This window comes from Macaca fascicularis, chromosome 2 (genome assembly GCF_037993035.2).
Source record: "Macaca fascicularis isolate 582-1 chromosome 2, T2T-MFA8v1.1".
NCBI classification, from domain to species: Eukaryota; Metazoa; Chordata; class Mammalia; order Primates; family Cercopithecidae; genus Macaca; species Macaca fascicularis.
In genome coordinates this window covers 32,087,367-32,111,385 of record NC_088376.1, presented here as the reverse complement: position 1 = coordinate 32,111,385, position 24,019 = coordinate 32,087,367, and the positions used below count along the sequence as shown (strand labels likewise).

The window sequence follows — 24,019 nt, the reverse complement described above, 5'->3', positions numbered from 1 at the left end:
ATTTTTTTTCTTCCTGTACTGGGAACATAAAAGTCCCTCACCATCCCTTTGCCCTCTCAGCATTTCCAGGGCTTCCCTTGACCTCAGTCTGCTGTCCGCCTCCCGGATCCAGCACCTTTTTAACACTGAGGATCTAACCTTGTGCTCATGAGGCCTGGCTTGGTGGCGACACATCACCCAGCACACGCAGGGGCTGTCCCAGGAACGAAGTGGCAGGCACACGCGGCGCTCCAGGCTTCCAGCTCATCTGTGAACAGCTGCGGTCATTTGGTGGCGAAAACTCTACAGCCTACCCACTACCCTCCTAGCTGCAGTCCCACCTGCTCCATTTTCACTACGGTCGTTTTTGAAGAGGGGCGGTGTTTCTCCTGCAGTTGACCGACAATGTTTACAGAGAAGCTATTGTTCAAGCTACTGTACATCGCCTCCCGCCCCCACTCAAAACACATGAAAAGTTATTCTGCCCTAGAAAATATAGGTGCCTTAGCCAGCAGGCAGGTAAACATCGTCATGGTCTATGCCCTGCTTTTGTGGTCTGATTCATTTTCTCTGTCATTCTCTCTCTCATTCTCTCTCTCACGCTCTGTCTCTCTCATTCCTTCTCTCCCTTCCTCGGTCTCTGTATCTGTATCTCTGTCTTTCATAAGTAGAAACACACATACACACTGTGATATAAGAACATATAAAATCACATCTAAAGATATTGGAATACAACTTAAGGCGAGTGCAAAAAAGGGCAGAGAATGGGCAGTGCAAAAAAGCTGGAGTTGTCGAGGGAGAAGACTGCTGGGCCCCGCATGATAAGGCCTTCTCCAAACAGCATCCAGTTTGGACACAGTGAAGAACACTGACAATCCCAGGCCAATGTGCCTTCAGTTCCTTAGAGAAAAAAAAAAAAAAGCTTGAAGACAAAAATCACTGTGAGAATCACAGAAATGACAATGAGGCATCTCTCTGTTTTTACTTGAAATAGGTATGCATTTTTAAATGCCCCACTTACCTCAGGTGGGTGGTGAATTCTAACGCACTTTCATGTCAGTTACCTCTGCACACCAGTGGGAGGCATCCCTGAGTGCTCTCTGACAGCTGAATGGATCTTCTCAGAGATGCCCTTATTCCAGCACTATTTCTGCAATGTGTAGCAGGCACTTGTCCTTGGAACCTGTTTCCTGCACTTGGGAATGAGGCGATGGAGACTGAGGAGCCCCAGATGGGGGCCAAACAGAACCTTGCCTGGAGTGGGCTCCTCGTCAATGTGTGTGTGGACGGGGCACGGCCAGGCAGGGCAGAACTTCCTGACCAGCCTGGAGTGTGTGGAAAGCAGACTGGTTAATAACAGGCGCCATTCCAGCTCCTATCATTATGCATGGCACATAGCAAGAACTTAACAAATACTGATTAAATGAAGAAGAGTAGCAGACAGTTACTTCACATTTTTCTACGTGCCAGGCCTTGTTCTAAGTACATTGCTTATGCTAACTCATTTTATCCTTTCAACACTCCAGTGAGGCTGGTGCTGTTATTGTCCCCATTTTACAGATGGGAAGACTGGGCAGAGAGAGGCTGAAGTGCCCAAAATCAAACTAGAAAAAGGCAAAGCAAGGATGTACATGATTATGAGTATGAAGCAGGTGCTGTGCTAACTGCTTACAACTGTTATTTCATTTGACCCTCATAGCACCCTGTGAAAAAATATCATTGTCCCCATTTTATAGAAGAAACTGATGCTCAGAGAGGTTAAAATAATTCCCACTAATAAGTGGCAGACTCAGGATTTGAACCAAGGACAATCTGACTTCAGACATAGACATAGGAGATTAGCTCCCCCTATCGCTTACTCAAGCGAGTTCTTACGCTGTTGGGAAGCGGCCTGGCAGTGTCCAGGGTTGTTCTATATGCCTGCTGGGCCCTGGCTGACTGGGCCCTGACAACCAGCATCCTGAGACTGGCCGGAGGTTCAGGGACAGGCTGGGGAGGGGTGCAAAGGCCCTATCTGCTCCCTTCCAGTCGTCTGGGGTGTTCTCACATTGGCAAGGGCAGAGTGCTCCCTTCCTCTGAGTGGGTCAGAGATGCCATTGACAGGCCCCTGGAAACCAGAACTGCTGGTTTCTTCTGGCCCGTGTGTCAGATGCCGGCCTCTGGAAATCCAGCCCTTTCCTCCTCTCTGAGACCATCTCCTCTGGAGGGGTGCTTTCCTCTTGGCACCTTTGTGCCACATGGGAAATTCAAGTGTCCTTTGGTCCTTTTGGGGAAATAATCCTGCCGACAAAAAGACCCCTTCATACCAACACAGGAGAGAGAGGGCCCAATTTATCACTGGGCAAGCATTAACAGACTTGCATGAAAGTGATGCCAAAGTCAGGACAGAATTTCGCACAAATTTATACACTAAAGTAGAAGAAAGAACAATGAAAACTTATCTTTTTGTCTCGAGTGACAAATGGATGGGTCTTGTGATTGTTTCCTGTGTACCTCCAGAGACTCCTGAGTTAAGTTCCAAGGTGTGTGTTAATATTCTACGGATCGGAATGTCCTAGACTTTGCATTATAAAATCTAAAAGTCAAGAAGGCTCCCTAAAGGGTGCCTCCCACCTCAAAGGAAGTAGCATCATTTTATCCTTACTGTGTCTTCTGAAAAACCACCAATATTATTCCTCCAAAACACCTCTTTTTAACAAAAATTTAATGATGTGACCCTTCCCATTTCTCTGTGCATCATTTGGTGGGAATCTACAGTGAGTAGAGTTTACCAAAAACTTAATGTTTATTACCTATGTTATTTCCATTACCCTGGGAACCTCCTTTTATTGATGCAAAAACAGGTGCTAAATAATTCTCCTAAAATTGATGTGGGGGAGCTGAGGCTTGAACCCAGATATTTGACATCAAATGTCTCTTCTGTACTCTCAAAGAATGTGTATATAGACATTCTATAGCAAGAAAAGAAAGGTAATAGAGAAAAAGATGAAGTTAGTAGAGGTGTTTTTTATTTCTTCAGTGTGTAAGCACCATGCCACATTCTAGAATAGAACTATTCAAGAGAACTTGCTGTGAAGATGGAAATGTTCTTTACTTGAGCCGTCTAGTATGGTTGCCTCAAGCCACAGCACATGTGCACATGTGTACCTGAAATGTGGTAGTGTGACTACTAAGGCACTGCCTTCTTAATTTAATTGTATACATTTTAGTTTAAATTCAGGGCTGAGCACCGTGGCTCACACCTAGAATCCCAGCACTTTGGGAGGCTGAGGCAGGAGGATCGCTTGAGCCCAGGAGTTTGAGACCAGCCTGGGCAACATGGCAAGACCCTGTCTCTACAAAATATAAAAAATTGGCTGGACATGGTAGCACATGCCTATAGGTCCAGCTGCTTGGGAGGCTGACCGCAGGAGCTGGAGGCTGCAGTGAGCTATGACTGCACCACTGCACTCCAGCCTGGGTGAGAGAGAAAGACCTTGTCTCGAAATAAGTAAATACACAAATACATACATACATACATAAATTTACATTTAAAAAGCCACACATAGCTAGTGGCTATGTTGAACAGCGCAAAAGCCTTGCTAGGCACATCTTGAGATGTCACCGAGGCCAGTAACTGACTGGCTGTTGGCTTCAGACCTCAGAGTGAAGATCCTGCAAATGTCAGCTGCCCGGCACCCACATGAAGTATGCTGCCCCTTGGGAAGGGGAACACATGGGCGCAGAGGGTTTCTGGCTGCACTGCCCTCCTGCAAGCTGGCCTGGGCTTGGGCCTACCAGCACCAGAGTCCCATGACTCTGGTTCCCCCAGAGGCCCTGGCGCTGTCCATTCACCACCATTCTAGGAGTGCTGCTATTCGCTCTGCTCCTCCTCTTCCTCCTCCCCATCCCCTAGTCCAGAAGGGCAGCAGTCCTCTCGAGTTTGCCTCTTCAGATATACCAGGACAGCTTCATCCAAGTATAGAAATAGTCACTTGCTTCCTCAAAGTCACTTCAGAACAGAGCTGAAAGGAACCTTAGAAGTCATTCCTTCATTCCCCCTACTCCCACCCCATTTTACAGTTGAGAAGCCAAGACCTAGAGAGGTGATCAGTATCATCTTTGGCCTCCTTGCCCAGGGCAGTGACCCACTGAGTCCACAGATGGGGCAGGAACACGTGCGTGTGCAAGAAAAACAGGAACCATCTGGATGAGGTCAGGCATATTCCTTCTGCCTCTTTATGTCCACAGGATAGTTTTTTAAATTGATGATGAGGAAGGTACATGTTTGGCAAAGAGGACAAAACTGCCAATTGTTTAACTGCCAACACATACACTGGGGTCACTTATTGGTGAGAAACATTTCTGTCCTGTTCTTACAGATTCTCTGTAACATAATTCTAGTTTTTAAACCCTCCCTTGCACTTACAGATTCTCTAACATAATTCTAGTTTTTAAACCCTCCCTTGCACTTACAGATTCTCTGTAACATAATTCTAGTTTTTAAACCCTCCCTTGCACAGAGATTAGGCCCCAGTTCTCACAAATAAAAAATGCTTGGAGCATTTTTATTGATTGCATGACATTGTTTATCCATTTTGAAATGAGTAGTACTAACAATCTTAACACTTTTCCAAGCAGAAAGTTCTCCTTCATGGCTAACTTTACTGATTTTCCCCCTCTAACTCAGCATGGTATGGAGAGAGCTTAGCCAAGCCGAATGGACAAGTCATTAATAGGCTACATTCTGCTAGGAATATGTAAGCTATATATGGCAGACTTTGTTTAAGGTTCAGAGTTCAAGGTTTCAGCTATGGTCATGCGGATCGTGTCAGACTTGAAGTGAGAGCTGCTCTCCTGATTTGAAACAGTCTATATAACAAACTGTTGGGCACCATTGAAATGTATCAGGGATCTCGCTGCAATAAAAACACTCAAAATGAATCATCCCAAAGTTCTAGCAACCAGGAAACAGACACAGTAAGGTGAGTAGTCTAGGTTCCCATGGGCATTCTAACTCATTTTTAATGACATCTTATGAGTATATGGCCCCATTTCTCTCTGTAATTAGATCTAATAAATACCTTCAAGAGGATGTTTATGGCAGGCTTTGGAATATTAACTCGTTATTATCAGAGTTATGTTGCTGAAGGTGAAGCCTGATTTTGAATACAGAAACCACAGCCAATGCCTCACTCACCTCAAAATGCAAATGTAGCAAAAATTAATCCAATGGGACTGTTGTCTCGTGTCTGGCCAGAAAGATGAGAGTAACTAACTTGTCTGAAAGTTTCAACTGCTTCCATCTTACGCCTTGGAAAGTTTTCCAGTTACCCAAACACTACTGTAAAAGAAATTCAATGGTAGTTGGAGTCAAAAGTATTTGTACTGAAATGCCAAGCCAGTTATTTAATGACTGTGATAAATTAAATTACTTTTCAAAATTATTCACTCCTTCCCTCCACCACCTCCATGGAAGAATTGTATTTCCCTGCCCTTGACTTTAGCTCAGCCATGTGACCATTCTGGCCAATGAAAAACTGGCAGATCCAACGCAGGCCAAGACTTGAAATGTGCGTGGGCAGTGGGACTTGGCTCCTGCACCTATCCCAGCTGGTTCACTGGGCCAAGAAGGAAGAGAAACTTAAGACTGGACCCAGACTTAATCTGCAGTTTAGAGTCATTCAGCCAAACCCAACCAAGATCAGCCAACCCCCAGCTGACCAACAGACACTTAAGCAAGAATAAATGACTTTTGTTTTAAAAAGTTTTGGGGTGGCTTGTAATGTAACAATTCCTGATTGATACATTGGCAAAGACTTAGTTTCAGTTACTATGAGGATATGATACCAACTTCATAGTGTGATCTAAACAATGCGATGCTATGATCCCTTTACTCATTGAAGACCAATAATGTCCCACTCCTGCCTTGACTTCCCCAATGCTGTATGTTACAATTTAGCTAAACTGGGACTACATTTCCCAGAATTCCCTTCCCTGGTGGTCCTGGGTTAGCACTGACTACAAGATAATTTTTCTGCAAGATTTGGAAGCCAGAAGTAAAGCAGCAGACATGGTTTTTTTTTTTTTTTTTTTTTTTTTTTTTTTTTTTTTTTTTTTTTTAGGCTCTGAAGGCTGGAGCAGGATCCCAGGAACAGTGGGTGCTCATGCATGTTGCAATCTGCTAGCTTGCCTTGTTCTGGGCCAAGTACTTATGCAACTCTGTGGAGACGGCTGCCAGCTTCCCCTGGGAGTCACCCACAGCATTAAGGTTGGAGATAGTGAGACAGGTGTAGGTTCCGGTTTGTATTTTCTCTTGTTCACACCAAGCTTCCTTTTCTGACTACCAGTTTGGCCGACCAATTACTACTTTAGGCTCAACATCAGATGCAGAGATAACCACCTTCCCTGGATGCCTCCACTAGCTCCCATGCCATGTGAAGTCTAATCCTTATAACACATCTCCATTCTCTCTCACTCATGGTTCTTCAGCTTCTCTGGATTGAACCCTGACACATTATGGCTGAGTCCATTGTTGTCTAAACCTAAAAATTCAGAAAAGTTCCTTGGAACATAGTCTTGATTAATTTATTATGGAACAAGAAACACATAAGATTAAACTATCATTTATTGAGCCCTTACTAGGTGCAAAATCTGTGCTAAGTGCTTTACATGCATTATCTCATTTAATCTCATAAAATAGTCCCCAACCCCCTATCTAGTAGCCTTACTCTCATCACCGTCATCAGTTGGTGGTTCGGAGATACCTGCTAGCTACAGTAATGCTCTAAGTCCTCACTGCCATTAGGAACTGTACACTGGGACCCAACGCCCTCTGGGGTGAACCAGGTGGCCTGTGCTGTCCTAAAGTACACACAGGTAGTGCCCATTGATTTTTGTCCAAAGATATAATCTTTGACCCTATCAAACACTCAGTTCTCCCCTAAGTATGAAGTCTGGCCCCAAATATTTGCCTAGTGACTGGGTCCTGATACCACAGTCAGATCTCACATGGGAATTGCCCCAAGTGTCGATCCTCCTGGACTGAAGCAATGCTGGTGGCCCTGCGCACTCATTGGGATCTCCTACTCCTTACTGGGCATGTACCCCCATTTGGGAGTTACTTCAATTACCAAATCAAATACCTCTCACTTGCCAGAACTGGGACTGAGGTGGCCACCTTCCTTGGAAACAGCCTGCTGGGCCTACCTGTGCCTCTGCAATCTACATTGGTAGCTAGGTTAGTTTCCCAGCATTTGTCCTATCTCAGCAGGTGCTGCGGCAAAGTTTTCCAGGTTGTACAAAGATGAAAGTTAGGGGGGTTTCTAATTAAGATATTCAAGTGGATTTGAGTGGCTTTTCAGTATCAGTAACGGTGGTAGTTATGTGCTATATTAACTTGGCCAAGCTGGAACTATTTCCCAGTATTCTCTTCCCCATATGGTTCTGGGTTACAGATGAGTAAAAAGGAGAAACTGGTGCAAGGTTTGAAAGGCAGAAAGGAGGCAGCAGCTGTGATGCTGGAGAGCGCTCCAGTGTAAGGTGGTGAGAAACGGCTGCAGAGGCGCTGGTGGTTGGCTTTCATCTTCCCTCTCCTGCATGCCTGGGGCTTCTTCCCGCCAGCTTTACTGACCAACAGCAACTCCAACCCCACTACCGACGCTTGGCTGTAAGCTCAGAGGTAATCTCGCCAGAGACGCAAAGACCCTTCCAGACTTCTTCACCAGCCCCTTCCAGGGTTCCCACTCCCGCAGCTGGACATTCTTAACTTCCAAATTTCCCCAAAGTTTGAACTTGTCCACCTGCGCCAGGGCTTGAAAAGGACATGCCTTTTTTCCCCCTAATTTGAGTGGTAAAGTCTGAAGACCGAAAAACAATTTTCTTTTTTAAAATGCTAACTTGCTTTCCTAGAATTTGAACAATATTCATTCATACATTACAAAGAATTGTCAAAGAATTGTTTTGTTCTGAGTTCTAGGGCTCCTCTGTAAGTGCATCTCTGCAAGTATGCAGAGAAAGGTGGAGAATCCCCCCACTCTACCTCCACCCGTATTTTAAGCCTTTGGTGGAATTGTGATTTCTCTTTTATGTGCCCTTTGTTTTAAACCCTTAGCAAGGAATAATGTGTAAACTGGTTTCCCAGTCAAATATGTAATGATGGCAATCTGCTAGATAAGAAGGGAATGGCAGGCATCCTCAAATGGAGTTAAAGAATCCTAATTACTTACACCTGCAGAAGCTGTTGCTTTTGTAAGGTATGTAATTAGCAGCCAGCATGTGCTGGAAAATGTGATTGTCTGTTTAAATACGGGATGCAGCCTGGAGGCCACCCAGTTTAGAGCTCTACCGCTGTGTACATTGGCCCAGCCTGGGTTCTCCTGGCCACTTGTTAAGGCTGACTGCATGCCTAAATGCAATGTGTGGCCAATTGAGCCCCCTGTCTTTGTTTCATGTGCAAAGCAGGTGTGATCATTTTAAAAAATTGGCTCCTTTGGGCTGGGCACGGTGGCTCACGCCTGTAATCCCAGCACTTTGGGAGGCCAAGGCGGGCGGATCATGAGGTCAGGAGATCGAGACCATCCTGGCTAACACAGTGAAACCCTGTCTTGACTAAAAAATACAAAAGATTAGCCGGGTGTGGTGGTGGGCGCCTGTAGTCCCAGCTACTCAGGAGGCTGAGGCAGAAGAATGGCATGAACCCGGGAGGCAGAGCTTGTAGTGAGTGGAGATAGCGCCACTGCACTCCAGCCTGGGTAACAGAGCAAGACTCTGTCTTAAGAAAAAAAAAAAAAAAAAAAAAAGGCTCCTTTTACCTTCGTGAGATGTTCTGCTTTTCTAGCCTAGTGGTTCTAGGCCTTGGCTACACATTAGAATCGCCAGGGACACTTTTTAAAAAATCCTGATGCCCAAGTTGCACCCAAATCAATTAAGTCAGACTCGCTGGGGCATCAAATTTTTAAAGTGCCCGAAGCGATTACAAATGTGCTGTCAAGTTTGAAAACCAGTGATTCCCAAACTTTAACTGCATGAGAATCAGCTAGCAGGCGTTAAAAGACAGGTTGCAGGGCCCTACCCCTAGATTCAAGAAGAGGGAGGCAAGGGTGTCCAAAACTGCACACTTCTCATATTTATGCCAAGAATACCGTCAGTGTTTGCTGTGGCTTGGATATGGTTTGTCCACACCAAACTCATATTGAGGCTTGGTCCCCAACGTAATGGTGTTAAGAGATGGTGAGACTTTTAAGAGGTATTTGGATAACAAGGGATCTGCCCTTGAAGAAATGAATGACATCTGGTGGGAGTGAGTTCTCCCTCTCCTAAGACTAGTCACCAAGAGAGGGGGTTGCTATAAAATGAGGCTGACTCTCCAGTATGGTATCTTTGCACATGCCCGCTTCCCGTTCTTCTTCTCCATCATGTTAGGACACAGTACGAGACCCTCACCAGGGTCATAGTATGAACTCCAGGCTCCATAATCATGAGCCAAATTAACCTTTATTCTTGATACATTATTCAGTCTGAGGTATTGTTACAGCAACAGAACATGGACAAAGAGAAAGCTCAAAACAATGTTTAACTCCTTTTGGAGTTAGAATAGTTAACTATTTTTTGCACATGACAGGGGTTAGTGGTCATGTTTTATAGATATTAGCTCATTTAATAATTTTCACACGGCTGTTTCCTTCTCAACCTTCAGGTCTTAGAAAAAGTGTCAGAGATCAGACTCCCTTAAAAAGTCACCTGACCCAGTTACTCTCTCCCATATCACCTGGTTTGTTTCCTTGGGGGCTCTAACTCATCTGTAATCTTGCTTCTGTCTCTTCTAGTTCCACTAAGTTTCCAAACGTAGAAACCCAATCTTCTTCACCTAGCGCCTAGCATGTGACAGGTGCTTCTCTGTCTAGTGCGTAGCACATGACAGCTATTTTTCTAATTGCACAATGAATGGGTTCACACAGCAACCCTGTGAAAGAGGTACTACGATCTATATTTCACAAACCAGAAGATAATTATAAAGTAAATTCCTGGAGATCACAGTGGAGGAACTAAGATTCTAATTGTCTTCTGACCAGAGCTAGGCTCTGAAATCACTCCAAGAATTGATCATCAGCCTTAAACATCAGTCTTCTTTCCTGGTAATAAACTGAGTCTAAGAATGTCAACTTTGTCTTACTACCACTTGACTCAGTTATTTTTTTCCCAAATAGCAATAACAATCCAGAGCCCAAACAATTTCCTTATTTAAAAACTACTGTCCAAAACAAAAAGCCTATTAACAATACCCCAAAACAATTAAGATTTCTACCTCATATAAAGTCATAAACATTTTAATTCAGAATGTTGACATTTAGAAGAAAAACTACAGAAAAGCAAATGGATTTGAATTATCTGACTTTATTTAGCATGCAATGCAATTTATTCTGGCAATAAATTAATATGTGCAGTTATAAAAAATGTTGGGTGCTTTTTCCAAGAAAAATGTTTCTGAATGTGCACAATAGAATATACGCAGAATCCTTTCCACAGTCGACTTCGTAATTTTTAAACTCTTAAGTGTGGTAACACCAAGTTATGGAACAATGGACTTTTTCTGTAATTCATGATTTAGTTTGCATTTATAAAGGTTTTAATTGCCTTTTCGGTTCCCACAAGCTACCAAGCCTGAAATTAAAGAACTGACAGCTGAGAAAGGAAATCACCTGATCAAGTCTCCTAATTGTACAGCTGAAGAATCCAATGGCCTTGCCAAAGATTACAAAGCTAAAAAGAGACACAGCCTGGATGACAAGTCAGTTTTTATATGTGCTCTAGAAATGTCTTGAGCTAAATAAGGCACACGTATCACACAGAACTTTAGTCATATCTCACAGTCCAGTTTTACTCTGCTTTCTCTTTATTTTTTAGAGAGGAGGTCTTGCCCTGTCAGATAGGCTGGAACGCAGTGGTGTGATCACAACTCACCACAGCCTCAAACTCCTGGGCCCAAGCAATTTGCTCATGGCCCCATACCTTGCTAATTAAAAGAAAATTTTTTAGAGGCAGGGTCTCTCTATGTTGCCCAGGCTAGTCCTGAACTCTTGGCCTCACACGATCCTCTTGCCTCAGCTTCCTAAATAGCTGGGATTACAGGCACGAGCCACTGTGCCTGGCTCTGGTTTTACTTTCTGCTTAACACAGGATTCAATCTTGATGTGTTCCTTTATAGTTCACAAACTTAGTGACTCAATTGCTTTAGAAACAAACCAATAAATGATTTTATTTAGAAATAATCTGATTTAGAAATAAAACCATTCCCATTACTGCAGCATTATCATCAGTCACTGATTGCTAATGCTTTTCATGCTTCTTTTTTCCTGGGATGTGTGAACCTGGCAACTTTTCCTGTTCTTCTATGTTCTTAACAAACCCACATCAAGGGTGTCTGTTCATGTTTGAAATTCATCAGCATCAGAAAGAGCTAACATGTTGGCAATATCTAGAAAACCATCAACATGACTGTGGGACAGTTCATTTTGCTTTGCAGCTCATGCCACCATAGTAAGTGAGTACTCTGCTCTGTTCATCTGAGCAGTCACTTTGCTTTTGCAAAGCAGTTGTGGATTGCTTCTGGGATGTCAGTGTCCCAAACAGCAATATTTCTCATCACATCCAGAATATGCCACATAATGTACCGAGCACTTTCAGCATACAATTTTTGGTAATTTACTGTCTCAGCCTAGTGGCTGCACATAGCCATGCTGCTGGCAGGTAAAAATGGCTACTCACTTGTTTTAACCTCCAATGAATGTGTACAGTACACTTACCAATAAGTAACACAACATTTACATTCTAACAAGCTATTTTTCTAATTGCAGGAGCCATTCCTAAAACAACCTGACAGACATCAGTGCATTAACATTTTTTATTTATACACAGTAAAGTTGTGTATATAAAGGGAATTTTCAAATTTCCAATGTAAATGATTCTAATTTCTTGCTATTCTTAGTACTGCAGCAAAGGAAGAATGATAGCCTATCTTTATATATTTCTTTTTCTTCAGGGCAACATTTCTCTGCAGGAGTGAATGTCTGGTTTGGCTGCATGTTATAGAGGCTTATTAAATATGCTCTCATGGGCATATTTATTCACAATAGATCCTTCATTTTCAAGCTCATTCTCTGTTGTCGATGCTTTACCTTGTAGTACTGACACAACACTGTGATATGCCAAAAGCACAGCTTCCAGCCACGGAAATCTGACATTAACCCCTATCTGGAATGCAATTGCATTAGCCTTATCAAAAAACAAAAATTCAGATACAGAAATATTACTTGCTCTGATCTGGCAAAATCATTCAAACATTTCATTTACTACACTGGAATGCTCTGCTCCTCTCATTCTGTCACCAATTTCACTTCTTTTGGATGTTTTTCATCTTGTCCTGACTTCCAAGGAATATGCAGAAGATAAGAAAACTCCTCATTCTTTCATCAATTTAGACTTACTTTCTTGTTCACTAACTTTTAGCTCTGGAGACACTGTGACCTCACTGTATCTTCTCTTTAATACTATGACCGAATTCTCTGCATGAAGCATTATAGAAATGGCATGCTGAACAGAACATGTCCATCCTAATGGGAAAACTGAGGAGACTGGCTTGGTATAGAAACTGGAAGTGTGGTACTGATGAAGCAACTCATTTTAAATTTAGAACAGCAAAGCTGATGTCAAATTTCAAATGAAGGGCTAATTTCAATTATCTTAATAACCAAGTCAAAAATACAATCTCTTTTTTATTAAGAAATCCTAATGACTGAGGTAGATGATGCTGTTATCAGATACTGAAGGAATTTGGTTTAAAATATGAAAATGATGAAACCAAGGGAAAGAAAGCACTGTTTTGAAATAATCTTCTTGTAAATTTAGATGGATAATTAAGAATGCTTCCAATTTAAGGTTCTTAGCACAAAATCCAGATATGTCATGTTATGGACTTGCTTCCTGAAGATGAAATCAGCAGTTGATGGAAAGAATCCACACTCTCACAGAACAGCAAATCACAAATGGTTGTCTCTGTGAAGCCAGTAGCTCTGCATTTGATATTTCTATCTGGGCTCATTTCCAACTGTTCAGGATTTGGATTCCTGAAGGCTTCTTCAGCATTTAACTAATTCTTTGTTGGCTGAAGGGGCTGGGACTGTTTCTCCACACACAAACTGATCCTAAGACAGAGTGAGAAATGACATTAACCAATAAATTTCCTTGTCACAAATGCATTAACATTAAACCTTCATTTTGTTACAGAATCAATCCAGCTCTGTTAATTTTGTTTTTCCATTGCTATTATCATTTCATTGGTCAAAGAGCCAATGACAGCACTAGAATTAGAATCTTAAACATGTATCAGTTTTTGATTCTGAATTCATTATTTAATATAAAGCATCTTATAAACAAATATCCCCATCTTCAGTTCAGAGCAACCACTTCTCAGAAATCACATAAAGATACGCCACATCTTTTAAATTTCTGTATTACTACTTACACAAAACTTCTCCACTTTAATATTTGGTCATTCAAATACCAGTCCTCTTCAAAGTAATTACTTCTTCTAACTAAAAGGGACGGGTCTTTCCCAACACAGATAATCTGCAACGTTAGCTACTTTGTAAATGAAGTTCAATCTCTGATCATTTATCCTGGCTATGTCAGCTACCACAAAAAATCTCTGCTTCCAAGGTTATCCCTCACCTCCAGCAATCTGATTCCTGAAGGATCAGCCCTTACTCTGTCCCTGCTACTCTGCTGTCCAATATTTGGAACCCTTTCACTGTGCCCTTTGGAATTCATGGTCCATTGTTAGCACAATGCTCCACATTCTCAACCTCTTCATCAAAATATCCTTTTACCCCCAAAAGCATTGGTAATATCTGGAAACAGTTTGAATGGAAACAACTGAGGATTGCTATTGGCATCTAATAGGTAGAGGCCAGGGATCCTGCTAGACATCCTATAATGCGCGAGATATCTCTGGACAACAAATAATTATCAGGTCTAAAATGTCAATAGTGTTGAGGCTGAGATGAAGTCATATTCTTAAGGACAGTTTCCCCTGTAGGCCTGTCTAGTGGAGGCTCTGTGTTCTCAGAGTCCTAGTACGAGAGGGATTGGAAATGGGGCTAGTTCCTCCTTTTTGCCACCCTTCTCCTTTCCTGTCTAAAACCTATCAGTTTAGAATCTTATGTCTTGAGACTACCGCATTGCTATTCTTCTGTTGCTGCCATTTATCCACCCTGGATGCCATATTTCAACTCCTCTGGACCTCCACCGTATTCATCCTACCATCCTTTCACTGCCCCTCACTCCCTTCATGTTCTCTTTACATAGTTCACATTCCACAGTTGGTTATAACAACTCTTCTCTCACTCCTTACTATTCACTTGGGAAAACCATCAACCTGGTTAAATCTAACTTTCTGTGTCTATATTCACTTATGAAGGCTGAATTTCTACCACTTTAAACACTCTCTTGATCCTCTATCACCACTGGTTACTGTCGCATGTCTCTGCTCTCCTTTGCAGCAAACTCCTTAAAAGAAATGCCTATACTCACTGCCTTCCGTTCTCTCATTCTCTCCAACCAGTTTTCTGCCCGTTGGTTTCTTCAATCATGCGCTGTTCCTGTTACTCCATGGAAACTGCTCTCGTCACCATCACAAATAAACTCAGTGTTACTAAAGCTAATGGTTTATCAGTGTCACATGACAAGGATGACCACTTCCTCGACCCTTTCTCAGCTGGTTTCCAGGATTTGACACTGCTGATTTTCCTCCTTTCTCAGTGGTTGCTTTTTTACCATCAGCTTTGGTGATTCCTCACTTCCCTCCCTGACTTTTTAATACTGGAGTGCCTTAATGCTCAGTCCTGTATTTTATCCATCTCTACATTCACAGACCTGGTGATCTCATCCAATTTCATGGCTCTAAATGCTGTCTGTCACTGATAACTCCAAAACTGACATTGCTAGCCAATCTCTCTCATGAACTCCAGACATATATATCCAATTGCCTTCTCAACAGCTCAACTTGGATGACAGACCTCTCAAACTTACTATGTACAATTTCAACCCGTATACCTATAGTTACATTCCCTCAATTGACAGTAACTCCATCCACCCAGTTATTAAGGTAAAAAATATTGAAATCATCCTTGACTCACTCCTTCACACCCTATACAAATCAGTCATTCAAAGCGTATCCGGAATCTAAGTACTTCTCATTACTTCCATTGCTGTAACCAGGTCCAAGCCACTCACCTCCTTCTTTAAGTAGTGTAACAGCCTCCTAACTGGTTTTCCTGTTTCTATGCTTGCTCTCTATAGGCTACTCTGAACACAGCAGCCAGAATCATTTTTTAAAAAAAACTTAAGTTGGATCATAGCACTCCTATGTTTGAAAATCCCCCAATGGTTCCCTATATCACTTACAACAAGAGCCTAAATCCTTAAAGTGATCCACGACTTCATCTTGGACTATTCTCATCCTGCTCTGCTCTGGTCACACTGGCCTCCTCTTTGTTCCCTGATAAAATCAGGCATGTTCCTGTCTTGGGTCCCCTTCACTGAACGATCTTTTGCTCGACTCTCTTAACCCATACCCTCATATGTACACGGCTCACTTCCTTGCCTCCTTCAAATCTTTACTTAATAAGGCCTTTCTCAGTAAGGCCTGCCATGATCACCCTATGGAAAACTGCAACCTCCTCCCAGACCAGCACTCCTGATCTTCCTTACCCTGTTTGCTTTCTGTTGCAGAGCATATTTTAATACAAGAATGAATAATTATATTTCTAAATTATAGTCTAAATTATAGCCCGCCTCTCTAATGAGGCTCTGTGCCTTATCCCCTCTTTCCCTATATTCATTTTTGAGTACATTCTTCAGAGTGTTAAGCTCCTTACCTAAATTTCATTCCAAGTCCTGAACTAAACTTTGGGCAGGAGTGGGCAGTAATAACATTTTTTTTTTCTAATGTCAACATCCTTGGGTGAAAGACAATAGGGCAACTAAAGACTAAAATGAAATTGTAAAGCTGCATCTAGGAATTATATCTCAAACAAGATAATGCAGAATTCTATGTATAAGCCAGGCATGAAATACCATACAATTGTTGCCTTCAAAGTAAGTCTAGGAGCTCTAAACAATTTTAATTACATATTAAATAGAAGAGAAATATAAAAATTGTCCATTAAAATAATCTATATACTTTCTTCTATTTAATAAATAATAATTTTCACTAAAGCTAGATTTATCTCTAAAACTAAAATAAATTATGTAATCTGAACTTTAAACATTTTAATTTACTATTCGGCTGTTTATCAATGGTGTTTAAAACCTGCCTAAATACTGCACTTTACCTAACACAATGAAACATTCTCCTGCTCTCATCACTGACAGGCTGATCTAAGTCCTTGCCCCTGCCTTATAACACCCTTCCCCCGTTTTAAAAATTATATCCCTTACTTTGTCATAAATCACTTTTATAATGAGAGAGCAGCTAGGACACGTTGCAACGTCTTCCCCATTCTCCAAATCTTCCTACAACGAAATCAAACACCATGTGGTCAGCATAGTCTTCTCTTCGCCATATCCTCCCCCAAACCTATCCCACCCCTAGATGCAAGTCTCTTGGTGGCTTGCCTTCCCCGCAAGGTGGGTGAGAACCCCAGGGCCTTCAACAGGAAATGCCGACATCATTTTCCCCTAGAAACACCTAGGAAAGTTAGGCGAGTTTCAGTCGCCCCAAAAGCCCTGGGAAACAAAAAACGAGTCCCCTCCTCGACAGAAATATCCCAGGCTGGGACTCTAAGGTAGCGATCGGGCAGAGACAGAGGCTCCCCGCCGCCCTCTCCTTGGCCTAATCTAAGACCAGAACTACGTGCCTACCGAGAGAGCTCAGGGTATTAGTTGGGGTGGGGGGATGCGGGAGGAGGAAGATTCAGCAACGGGAAAGAGGGCGTGGGTGACACAGCGCAGCAAAGGCTACCCAATGACGAAAGGAACACGGCGGAGCCAAACTGCGCTTGCTTGGGTGAACCGCCGGGCGGGACCCTGAAGTTACCTTGGTGATGGAGAAGTTATCTCCACATGGGCAGGGATAGAAATACGTCTCCGAGTCCTCGTCATATTGGAAGTCCTCGATTTCCACCTCGTCATGAAACACTGCCATGGTCAGCGGGGGTCGCCGATGGGGTGACGCCCCGGCAGTCCGAGACCAGCTCCGACGGTCTAACTTGGCCGGAACCGGCCTAGGCTCGGCATCATCAGGTCGCGCCGGGCAAGGACCAGCGCTTCCGGCGCATGGGCAATGACGCAACTCCTGCCTGCGCGGCCAAACGGATAACCGTTAGCGGTCACCATGGAGATGGCTGAGCTAGGGGCGGAGACGGCTGAGCTAGGGGCGGAGACACTGGGAAGACGGCACGTCTTGCTCAGCGGGGTCGCGCACCACTCCTCCTATTGGATGGCAGTGACCAATAGAATGTGGGGCTCGCCCGCGCTGCTGCGTCATGTCTGGGACCGCGGAGTATCCCAGGTGCCGGCAGCTAAACGTGGCCGGTCTGCAAGCAACACCAGCGGGGAAAGTTTCCCTGTTTCTTGTCGCCTGCTTTAACGCCTTAAACAGCCCGCTGAAGGCTGCAGCAGGTGCTAGGTAGCATCCTACCGGCCCTCGGGAAAGGCGGAGTGGGGAGGCGAGAGCACCTTAGCCTCCTTGACCTCCCTTCCTGGTGACGGACGAACAGTTCCGTGGAATTTCGCTTCACCAAGTGACCTTGAGCCCAGGGCGACGGTCAGCTTGTTAGTTCCTGGCTGCAGGTACATTCCGCGTCTTTCTCACCCCAGAAGTCTTAAAATATCCTAAATTGTGTTGCTGAAAGGACCAAGCCCTGGAAGGCAGGGATTGAGTTTTAGTCTTCTGTTTGCCAGACATATAACATTATTAACTACGATGATTTGTAGTAATAGTAATAACATCAGCTTTTATTATTGGGGAGTTATGTGCCAGTTCTTGCACTAAGTGGAATTGTCAGCTCTAGGAGTTTACATGTTATTCCATTTTATTAGTCTTTAAACTGAGGTACAGAGAGTTGGGCATCTTGACTAAAATCATGCACCTGGGAAATAATGAAGAGCTTTTCTGTCTCCAAGGCCCAGGGACAAATTACTTATGTGAGTACCAGTTTTTTCTTTGCGAAGGAAATGGTGTCAGTAGGCAAGTTTATCAGTGTGAGGCGTACGTATGCCTTGAAGCGAAATGCAGATAAAAGGCATTTTTGTCTTGAAAGCAGTGCTAGTGCCTGTTTTGGTAAAACCGAGTCCATTGGGTCTTACTCAATTACTGGGCATTTTAATATCTTAATAGAGAAGAAATGCATTGTAGTGAAAAAAAAAAAAAGCGCTTTTGAGAGAAGATCTGAGATCGGAATCTTCAGTTGTTGATTTGCTCTGGCAAGTGGGAATTTATATTCTTTGGGCCTTATTTCCTCTTCTAAGAAAGGATTGAAGTAGAGATAATATAAGATCCTTTTTAGATGTAACGTTGCACTTTTGCATGGAAATTGTGAGTTTTACTTGGTTCAGCAACGATATATAACATTTAGTTTACATTTACATAACATATCCCTGTGCTTATATTTACACACTCATATGTTGGCATAAAGTTACCAATTTTGTGCACACTTAGATGAAGCTCCACTCAATGTAGCCCTTTTAAAGCTTGAAAACTTAAAGGCAGAGGAGTTTTTGAGGGAAAATCCAGAAGCTATATTACAGGAGTTTATGGAGGATTATTTCAAAGGCCTCACAAACGCTGAATTTTGCGTAATTATAGATTTACCCAGCAGTTAGGAAACATTTGTTAAAACTTGTCAAGGATTAACTGTGATGATTCTGGTCTGGGCAAAGGAGACCCCCCAGCAAAGCCCACACAGCTTGGAGGCTGCTCCACTGTTGACACAAATACTTACCACGAGCCTCTTGGAGACAGGAAAAAACGGGAGATTCTCCGTGTCTGTTCTGCAGTCCCTTTGATCATTTTGAGGTTGGGAGCCGTCTTTACTTCTTTAGTCCTTCTGAGTGTAAGTACTTGAAAATTCATTATGAGCCATTTTTATATGTTGAGGAATGGGTGTAGTCATATTTGGCTCATGGGAGGAATAAATTGGTAGATCTTTTAGAAAGCATTTCGCATCTATCAAAAAGAATTTGCTCAGGAATTTTAAAATCTGAAGTTAGTAGTCCTAAAAGTTATAGGGGTTGTTGGGTAGTTTTTCTTTGTAATGTTCCAACTTTTCTTTGAATGCATGTTACCTAAAGTGGAAAAAACGAATGAGTTACTTATTAATAATAGTTGACTCTGTGTTGGTCATACACTGTGACCAAATCCTTATGTGTATTATGTCGTTAAAACAACCCGGTGAGGTATAAGTATCATTACCCCCTTCTTTAACATTGAGAAGCAGGAGGCTTAGGGGCTGAGGAACTTGCCTAAGGCAAAGCTGGTAAATGGCAATAAGCTATGATGAGAACTCAAATCTGTCTGACCCTAGAATCTAGGCTTTTAATTAACAGTAATGTCATTTTTGATGTGATGGTACTTCAAGCAGAGCTAGATTTAAAAAGCAGCACTGCAGCTCTGCAGACTGCTGAGATCTTCCTCTAAGCAGTGCTTGGTCCCATGAGAACTAGATTTGGGGAGAGGAGGTTCTCTATGGCTTTCCATATGTTTTCATCGTGGCATCCATTGATTGTCCCCACTGTCTGGTCAGAGATGGCTGCTCTTAACGTTCTGCCCAATTTGAGCTTGTACCGTGCTGAAGAAAGTAAAACCATATCCAAGCATGTAATGTAGTTTATTTTACTCCACCCAGCACTTTTAAAGAAAACATTACAATGACTACTAAACTTTACATTTATTCCTAAAAGGATGGAAATATTTTGTAATGACACCCTTTTTGACCCTGAGAGTGTAACATAAGCAGATTTATTAGTTGCTATAGTAATTTGAGATCACAAGTTTATTTATCATAAATGTTAACTAACACTGCTTATCCAGGAAACAACAATGCCTAGAGTTCTTAGCCTAAGTTCAGATTTAGAAAACTGAGGTGGACAGATCATGAGGTCAGGAGTTTGAGACCAGCCTGACCAATGATGAAACCCGGTCTCTACTAAAAATACAAAAATTAGCCAGGCGTGGTGGCACGTGCCTGTAATCCCAGCTACTTGGGAGGCTGAGGTGGGAGAATCACTTGAACCTGGGAGGCGGAGGTTGCAGTGAGCCTAGATGGTGCCACTGCACTCTAACCTGGGCGACAGAGCTAGATTCCATCTCAAAAAAAAAAAAGTAAGTCATAATTGTATAATGCAAAGTGTATTTGATGAGTGCTGTTGTATATCAGGCCAGAGGGAGTTGTTTATTGGCAATACCAAACCTCCACCTCTCTAGGTTGTTTGACAAGGAAGAGAAGGGGTCAGTGTATTAGGACTGATTTTAGTAACACTCTTGCTTGCCAGGTACTTTGGTAGACGTTTTATTTATTCCTCTCAGTAATCCAGTGAGGTGGCATGGGTAATGTTAAAATGGCTAAAATTGCTGAAGATTAGAAAGCAGGAAGGAGTCACACCTGAGCCCAGTTCTGCTGATTTCAAGTCAAATGCTCTGTGTATACTACTTGTTTACCAAGAGGAGCCCCTTTTCTTCCTCAGTGACACCTGATTCTAAATTGGCAGATGTCATGATTGTTCTTTGAACTTACTTAATTTCAGTGCATTTGTGCTTGTTGAGGCATTCCTGGCTTTTCTCTGTCAGTGTCCTCTCACACCCTGCCTAATGTATCAGCAAGTTTTGGGGCTCTAATTCCAAAATATATGTCATGTTCATCTACTTCTGCCATCTCTGTAGCTGTTACCTTATTATAATCTTAGACCAGAGTCTTTTAACTGGACTTCCTACTTCCACTCCTGCCCCTCTCTATTATCCTTCCCACAGCAACTTGAGCGGTCCTTTAAAAATATAAATTAGGTCTTGTCCTTCTCCTGATTGATTCAGACTTTGCAGTTGCTTCCCGTTACCCTTAGGATAAAATTCCTACCCTTAGTATAGGCTGCTGGACTTCATCTCATTTCACTCTTACCAGCTTACTGCTCTCCAGTCATACTGGCCTTGGTTCCTCTTCACATGTCGGACTTATATCTGCATTAGGACCTTTGCTCTTGCTGGTCCTTCTGCCAGAGTGATCTGCCTTTAACATTTGCTTGGCTGCCGTTTCCTCATCATTCAGGTCTCAGCCAAGGTGTCATCCCTGGAGAGAGATCTTTCTTAATATTTCCCCCACCTACCCCATCACTCTTACTTCCTTTATCATACTCACCATAATCTATAATTATCTTGTTAATCATTTGTTTACTGCTATCTGTCTCTGCTTCATGATGGCAAGGGCCTTGTGTCTAGTTCTTTATTATATCTTCAAGGCCTAAAATAGTGCCTGGCACCCCAGTAATGAACTCAGTATACCTGTTGAACTGAAACCATGTAATTAATCTTAAATGTTAAATTTAATCTGTTGCTTACAGAAGTTTGTTTTACTACATATTTAGTGAGTGTCAGTTTTATTTAGCATTTATTATAATTTTCTGCATTTCAGAAATAAAATTAGTTAAGATTTCTTGGTAAGGGAAGACCTGTGAGGATACAGACATTGATGGGATGTTCTTCTTTATGTGGTTTTAGAAATAACTTGATATATATTGATCTGCTGTGGTTGATTAAATACTTACAGTATGAAACCACTGGACATATTTCAAAAAATTAGCAGGTTTTTAATTTTTTGTATTTTAGGACTGGCATAAAGCTTTGGAAAGCACTTTGAACAGAATTTTATTAAAATGTCCTTTATTTACCAGTAGGTGGCACTCTTGGTCATGGTTACTTTTACAAAATAAACTCGGGATTTTAAAGAGAACTGCTTTTTTTTTTTTTTTTTTTTGAGACTGAGTTTCGCTTTTGTTGCCTAGGCTGGATTGTAATGGCACAATCTTGGCTCACTGCAACCTCCGCCTCCCGGGTTCAAGCGATTCTCCTGCCTCAGCCTCCCTAGTAACTGGGATTACAGGTGCCCGACACCATACCCAGCTAATTTTTTGTATTTTTAGTAGAGATGGGGTTTCACCATGTTGGCCAGGCTGCTCTCGAACTCCTGACCTCAGGCGATCTACCCACCTCAGCCTCCCAAAGTGCTGGGATTACAGGCATGAGCCACTGTGCCCGGCAAGAACTGCTTTTAAAATTAACATTTGTTTTCCAGTTCAGTTGAGAAGGAGACCATTCAAACAGCATAATCATTAAACAATGTATCCTATTGTGAGGGCAACTTATTTTAGCAATAGTTGTCTAAAACATTGAACAGAACAGTATTTCCATATTTAACAATATAGTGGTTAAATTTTATCAGGGAACTTGGCCTTAAGTGACATATAACTGTGTCATTCTAGCCTTTGGTCTACTGTTTCCTGGGGTGGATATCCTAAGTAGAAGGTGTTAAAGACAGGCCAAGGAAGATGAACAAAAGAAGCTGTAAGATAAATAATCAAAAAAGAAAAATGGAAGCATGGAGGGAAGAATGAATGGAGAGCGGGTAATTGAGAGTGGGCTTGTTGTGAGGTGATGCCTACTGATTATAATGAACCTTTCCTTTGGCAGCTAAGAGGTAATAGTGCTTTTGATCAGTTCCCCAAAACATTGTTATATGTTGTTTTTGCCATTGCAGGAACTTTGTGAGAATTTTAATGCATGGAAAAACTGTCCACGTTCCAACTGCTGTACATCCAAAAGTCTCAGTGTAATAGCAGGACCAAAATATTCTGTCAATCAGCTGACCATATTCTTAATGACTACTAAAATCTCGTGGACTTCTAAAGTAAGTTTCAACTTCTTTCTTTCAGGGATGAAGGTAACATTATTGACTTAGAACATTTAATGGAGAGAAACTACATTTAGTGGTCTTGAATGAGGTCGAAGAGGCCTTCTGCTTTTTTCATTTAGTAAAGAGAAAAATAGCAAGTACCATGCTTATCCACAATGATGATGCAACATACTATGAAAAGAAGAAATGTATCATTTACCTAAAGACTAGTTATGAAGCAGTGAGCTTTTTAATATGATTGGGGTATAACGGAATAAACTATATATGACATATCACCATCAGATTTATTTATTTTTATTTATTTTCTGTCTTCATCTATTGAATGCAAACTCCCTAAGGTTTTTGTTTTCTTCATGCCTGTAGCACCATTGCTTACGCCAGTGCCTGCCACATACTGGACTCTTGATAGATACTTGTTGAATGAAGGACCAAATTAATGAATATGGAGTAGGAATGTAAACACTTAGCTTGAATATTTTGCTAACAGCAATTTATTACAATTAATTTATATACTGCCTCCCAAAAAGCTCAGAGAAAAAAGTATTCACATGCATTTTCATTTATTCTCAAGGTAACTAAGATAGAAAAGGACAGATAGAGCAATGTAACATATTAAATGTGGCCATTTTAGACAAATGTTTAAAAATTGACGTAGGAAAATGATATAAAAGGAACCAAAAAGAAATATCATCTGACTCCTAATCAGTGCATTTCTTGATAGGCTGGTAGTTTTTAGAATTTGAAATGTTGAAGAATCTCTGTGTGTGTGTGTGTGTGTGTGTGAGAGAGTGTGTGTGTTTAACTTTTTGTTGAAGTTCAACTACAAACAGAAAACTACAAAGATCCTAAGAGGACAGCTTAATCAGTTTTACAAAAAGTGAAAATACTCATGCAATCTGCACCCAGATTAAGAAACAACATTGTCACTGCCACCTCCCAAGGGAAATTACTAACTTGATTTCTGACATCATAGATTCATTTTGTCTGTTTTTATACTTTATATGCTTTAGAATAAAAGAATATCTGTTCTTTGGGGTCTGGCTTCTTTCATTCAGTATGTTATTTGTGATATTCATCTATGTTACTGCATGTAGTTACAGTTT

General features: G+C 42.0%; 2 protein-coding genes across 43 annotated transcripts in view; one reads left to right on the top strand and one right to left on the bottom strand.

Annotated features, from left to right (window-relative positions):
• Positions 1–10,333: 10,333 nt before the first annotated feature.
• Positions 10,334–17,257, bottom strand: DPH3 (diphthamide biosynthesis 3). 2 transcript variants are annotated; one of them, XM_005545698.4, is made up of 3 exons: positions 17,054–17,257; positions 16,456–16,530; positions 10,334–13,160 (listed from the first exon to the last, which is right to left on the bottom strand). In XM_005545698.4, exons 1-3 carry the CDS (start codon positions 17,159–17,161, stop codon positions 13,095–13,097), a joined length of 249 nt encoding a protein of 82 aa, XP_005545755.1. In that variant the 5' UTR covers positions 17,162–17,257; the 3' UTR covers positions 10,334–13,094. The 2 variants fall into 2 exon arrangements, with proteins under 2 accessions (XP_005545755.1, XP_005545756.1); XM_005545699.3 differs by lacking the exon at positions 16,456–16,530.
• A 250-nt stretch (positions 17,258–17,507) lies between these two features.
• OXNAD1 (oxidoreductase NAD binding domain containing 1) overlaps positions 17,508–24,019 on the top strand; it is an 88,482-nt gene continuing 81,970 nt past the window's right edge. For 32 of the 41 annotated variants that reach the window (XR_012430658.1, XR_012430660.1, XR_012430659.1 and 29 more), the window contains exons 1-2: positions 17,508–17,808; positions 22,761–22,910. The gene's annotated coding sequence lies outside the window, so the exon portion shown is untranslated. Of the gene's footprint in view, positions 17,809–18,897; positions 19,071–22,760; positions 22,911–24,019 lie in introns of all 41 variants that reach the window. The other 9 variants (XM_074030947.1, XM_074030935.1, XM_074030933.1 and 6 more) reach the window with 2 other exon arrangements.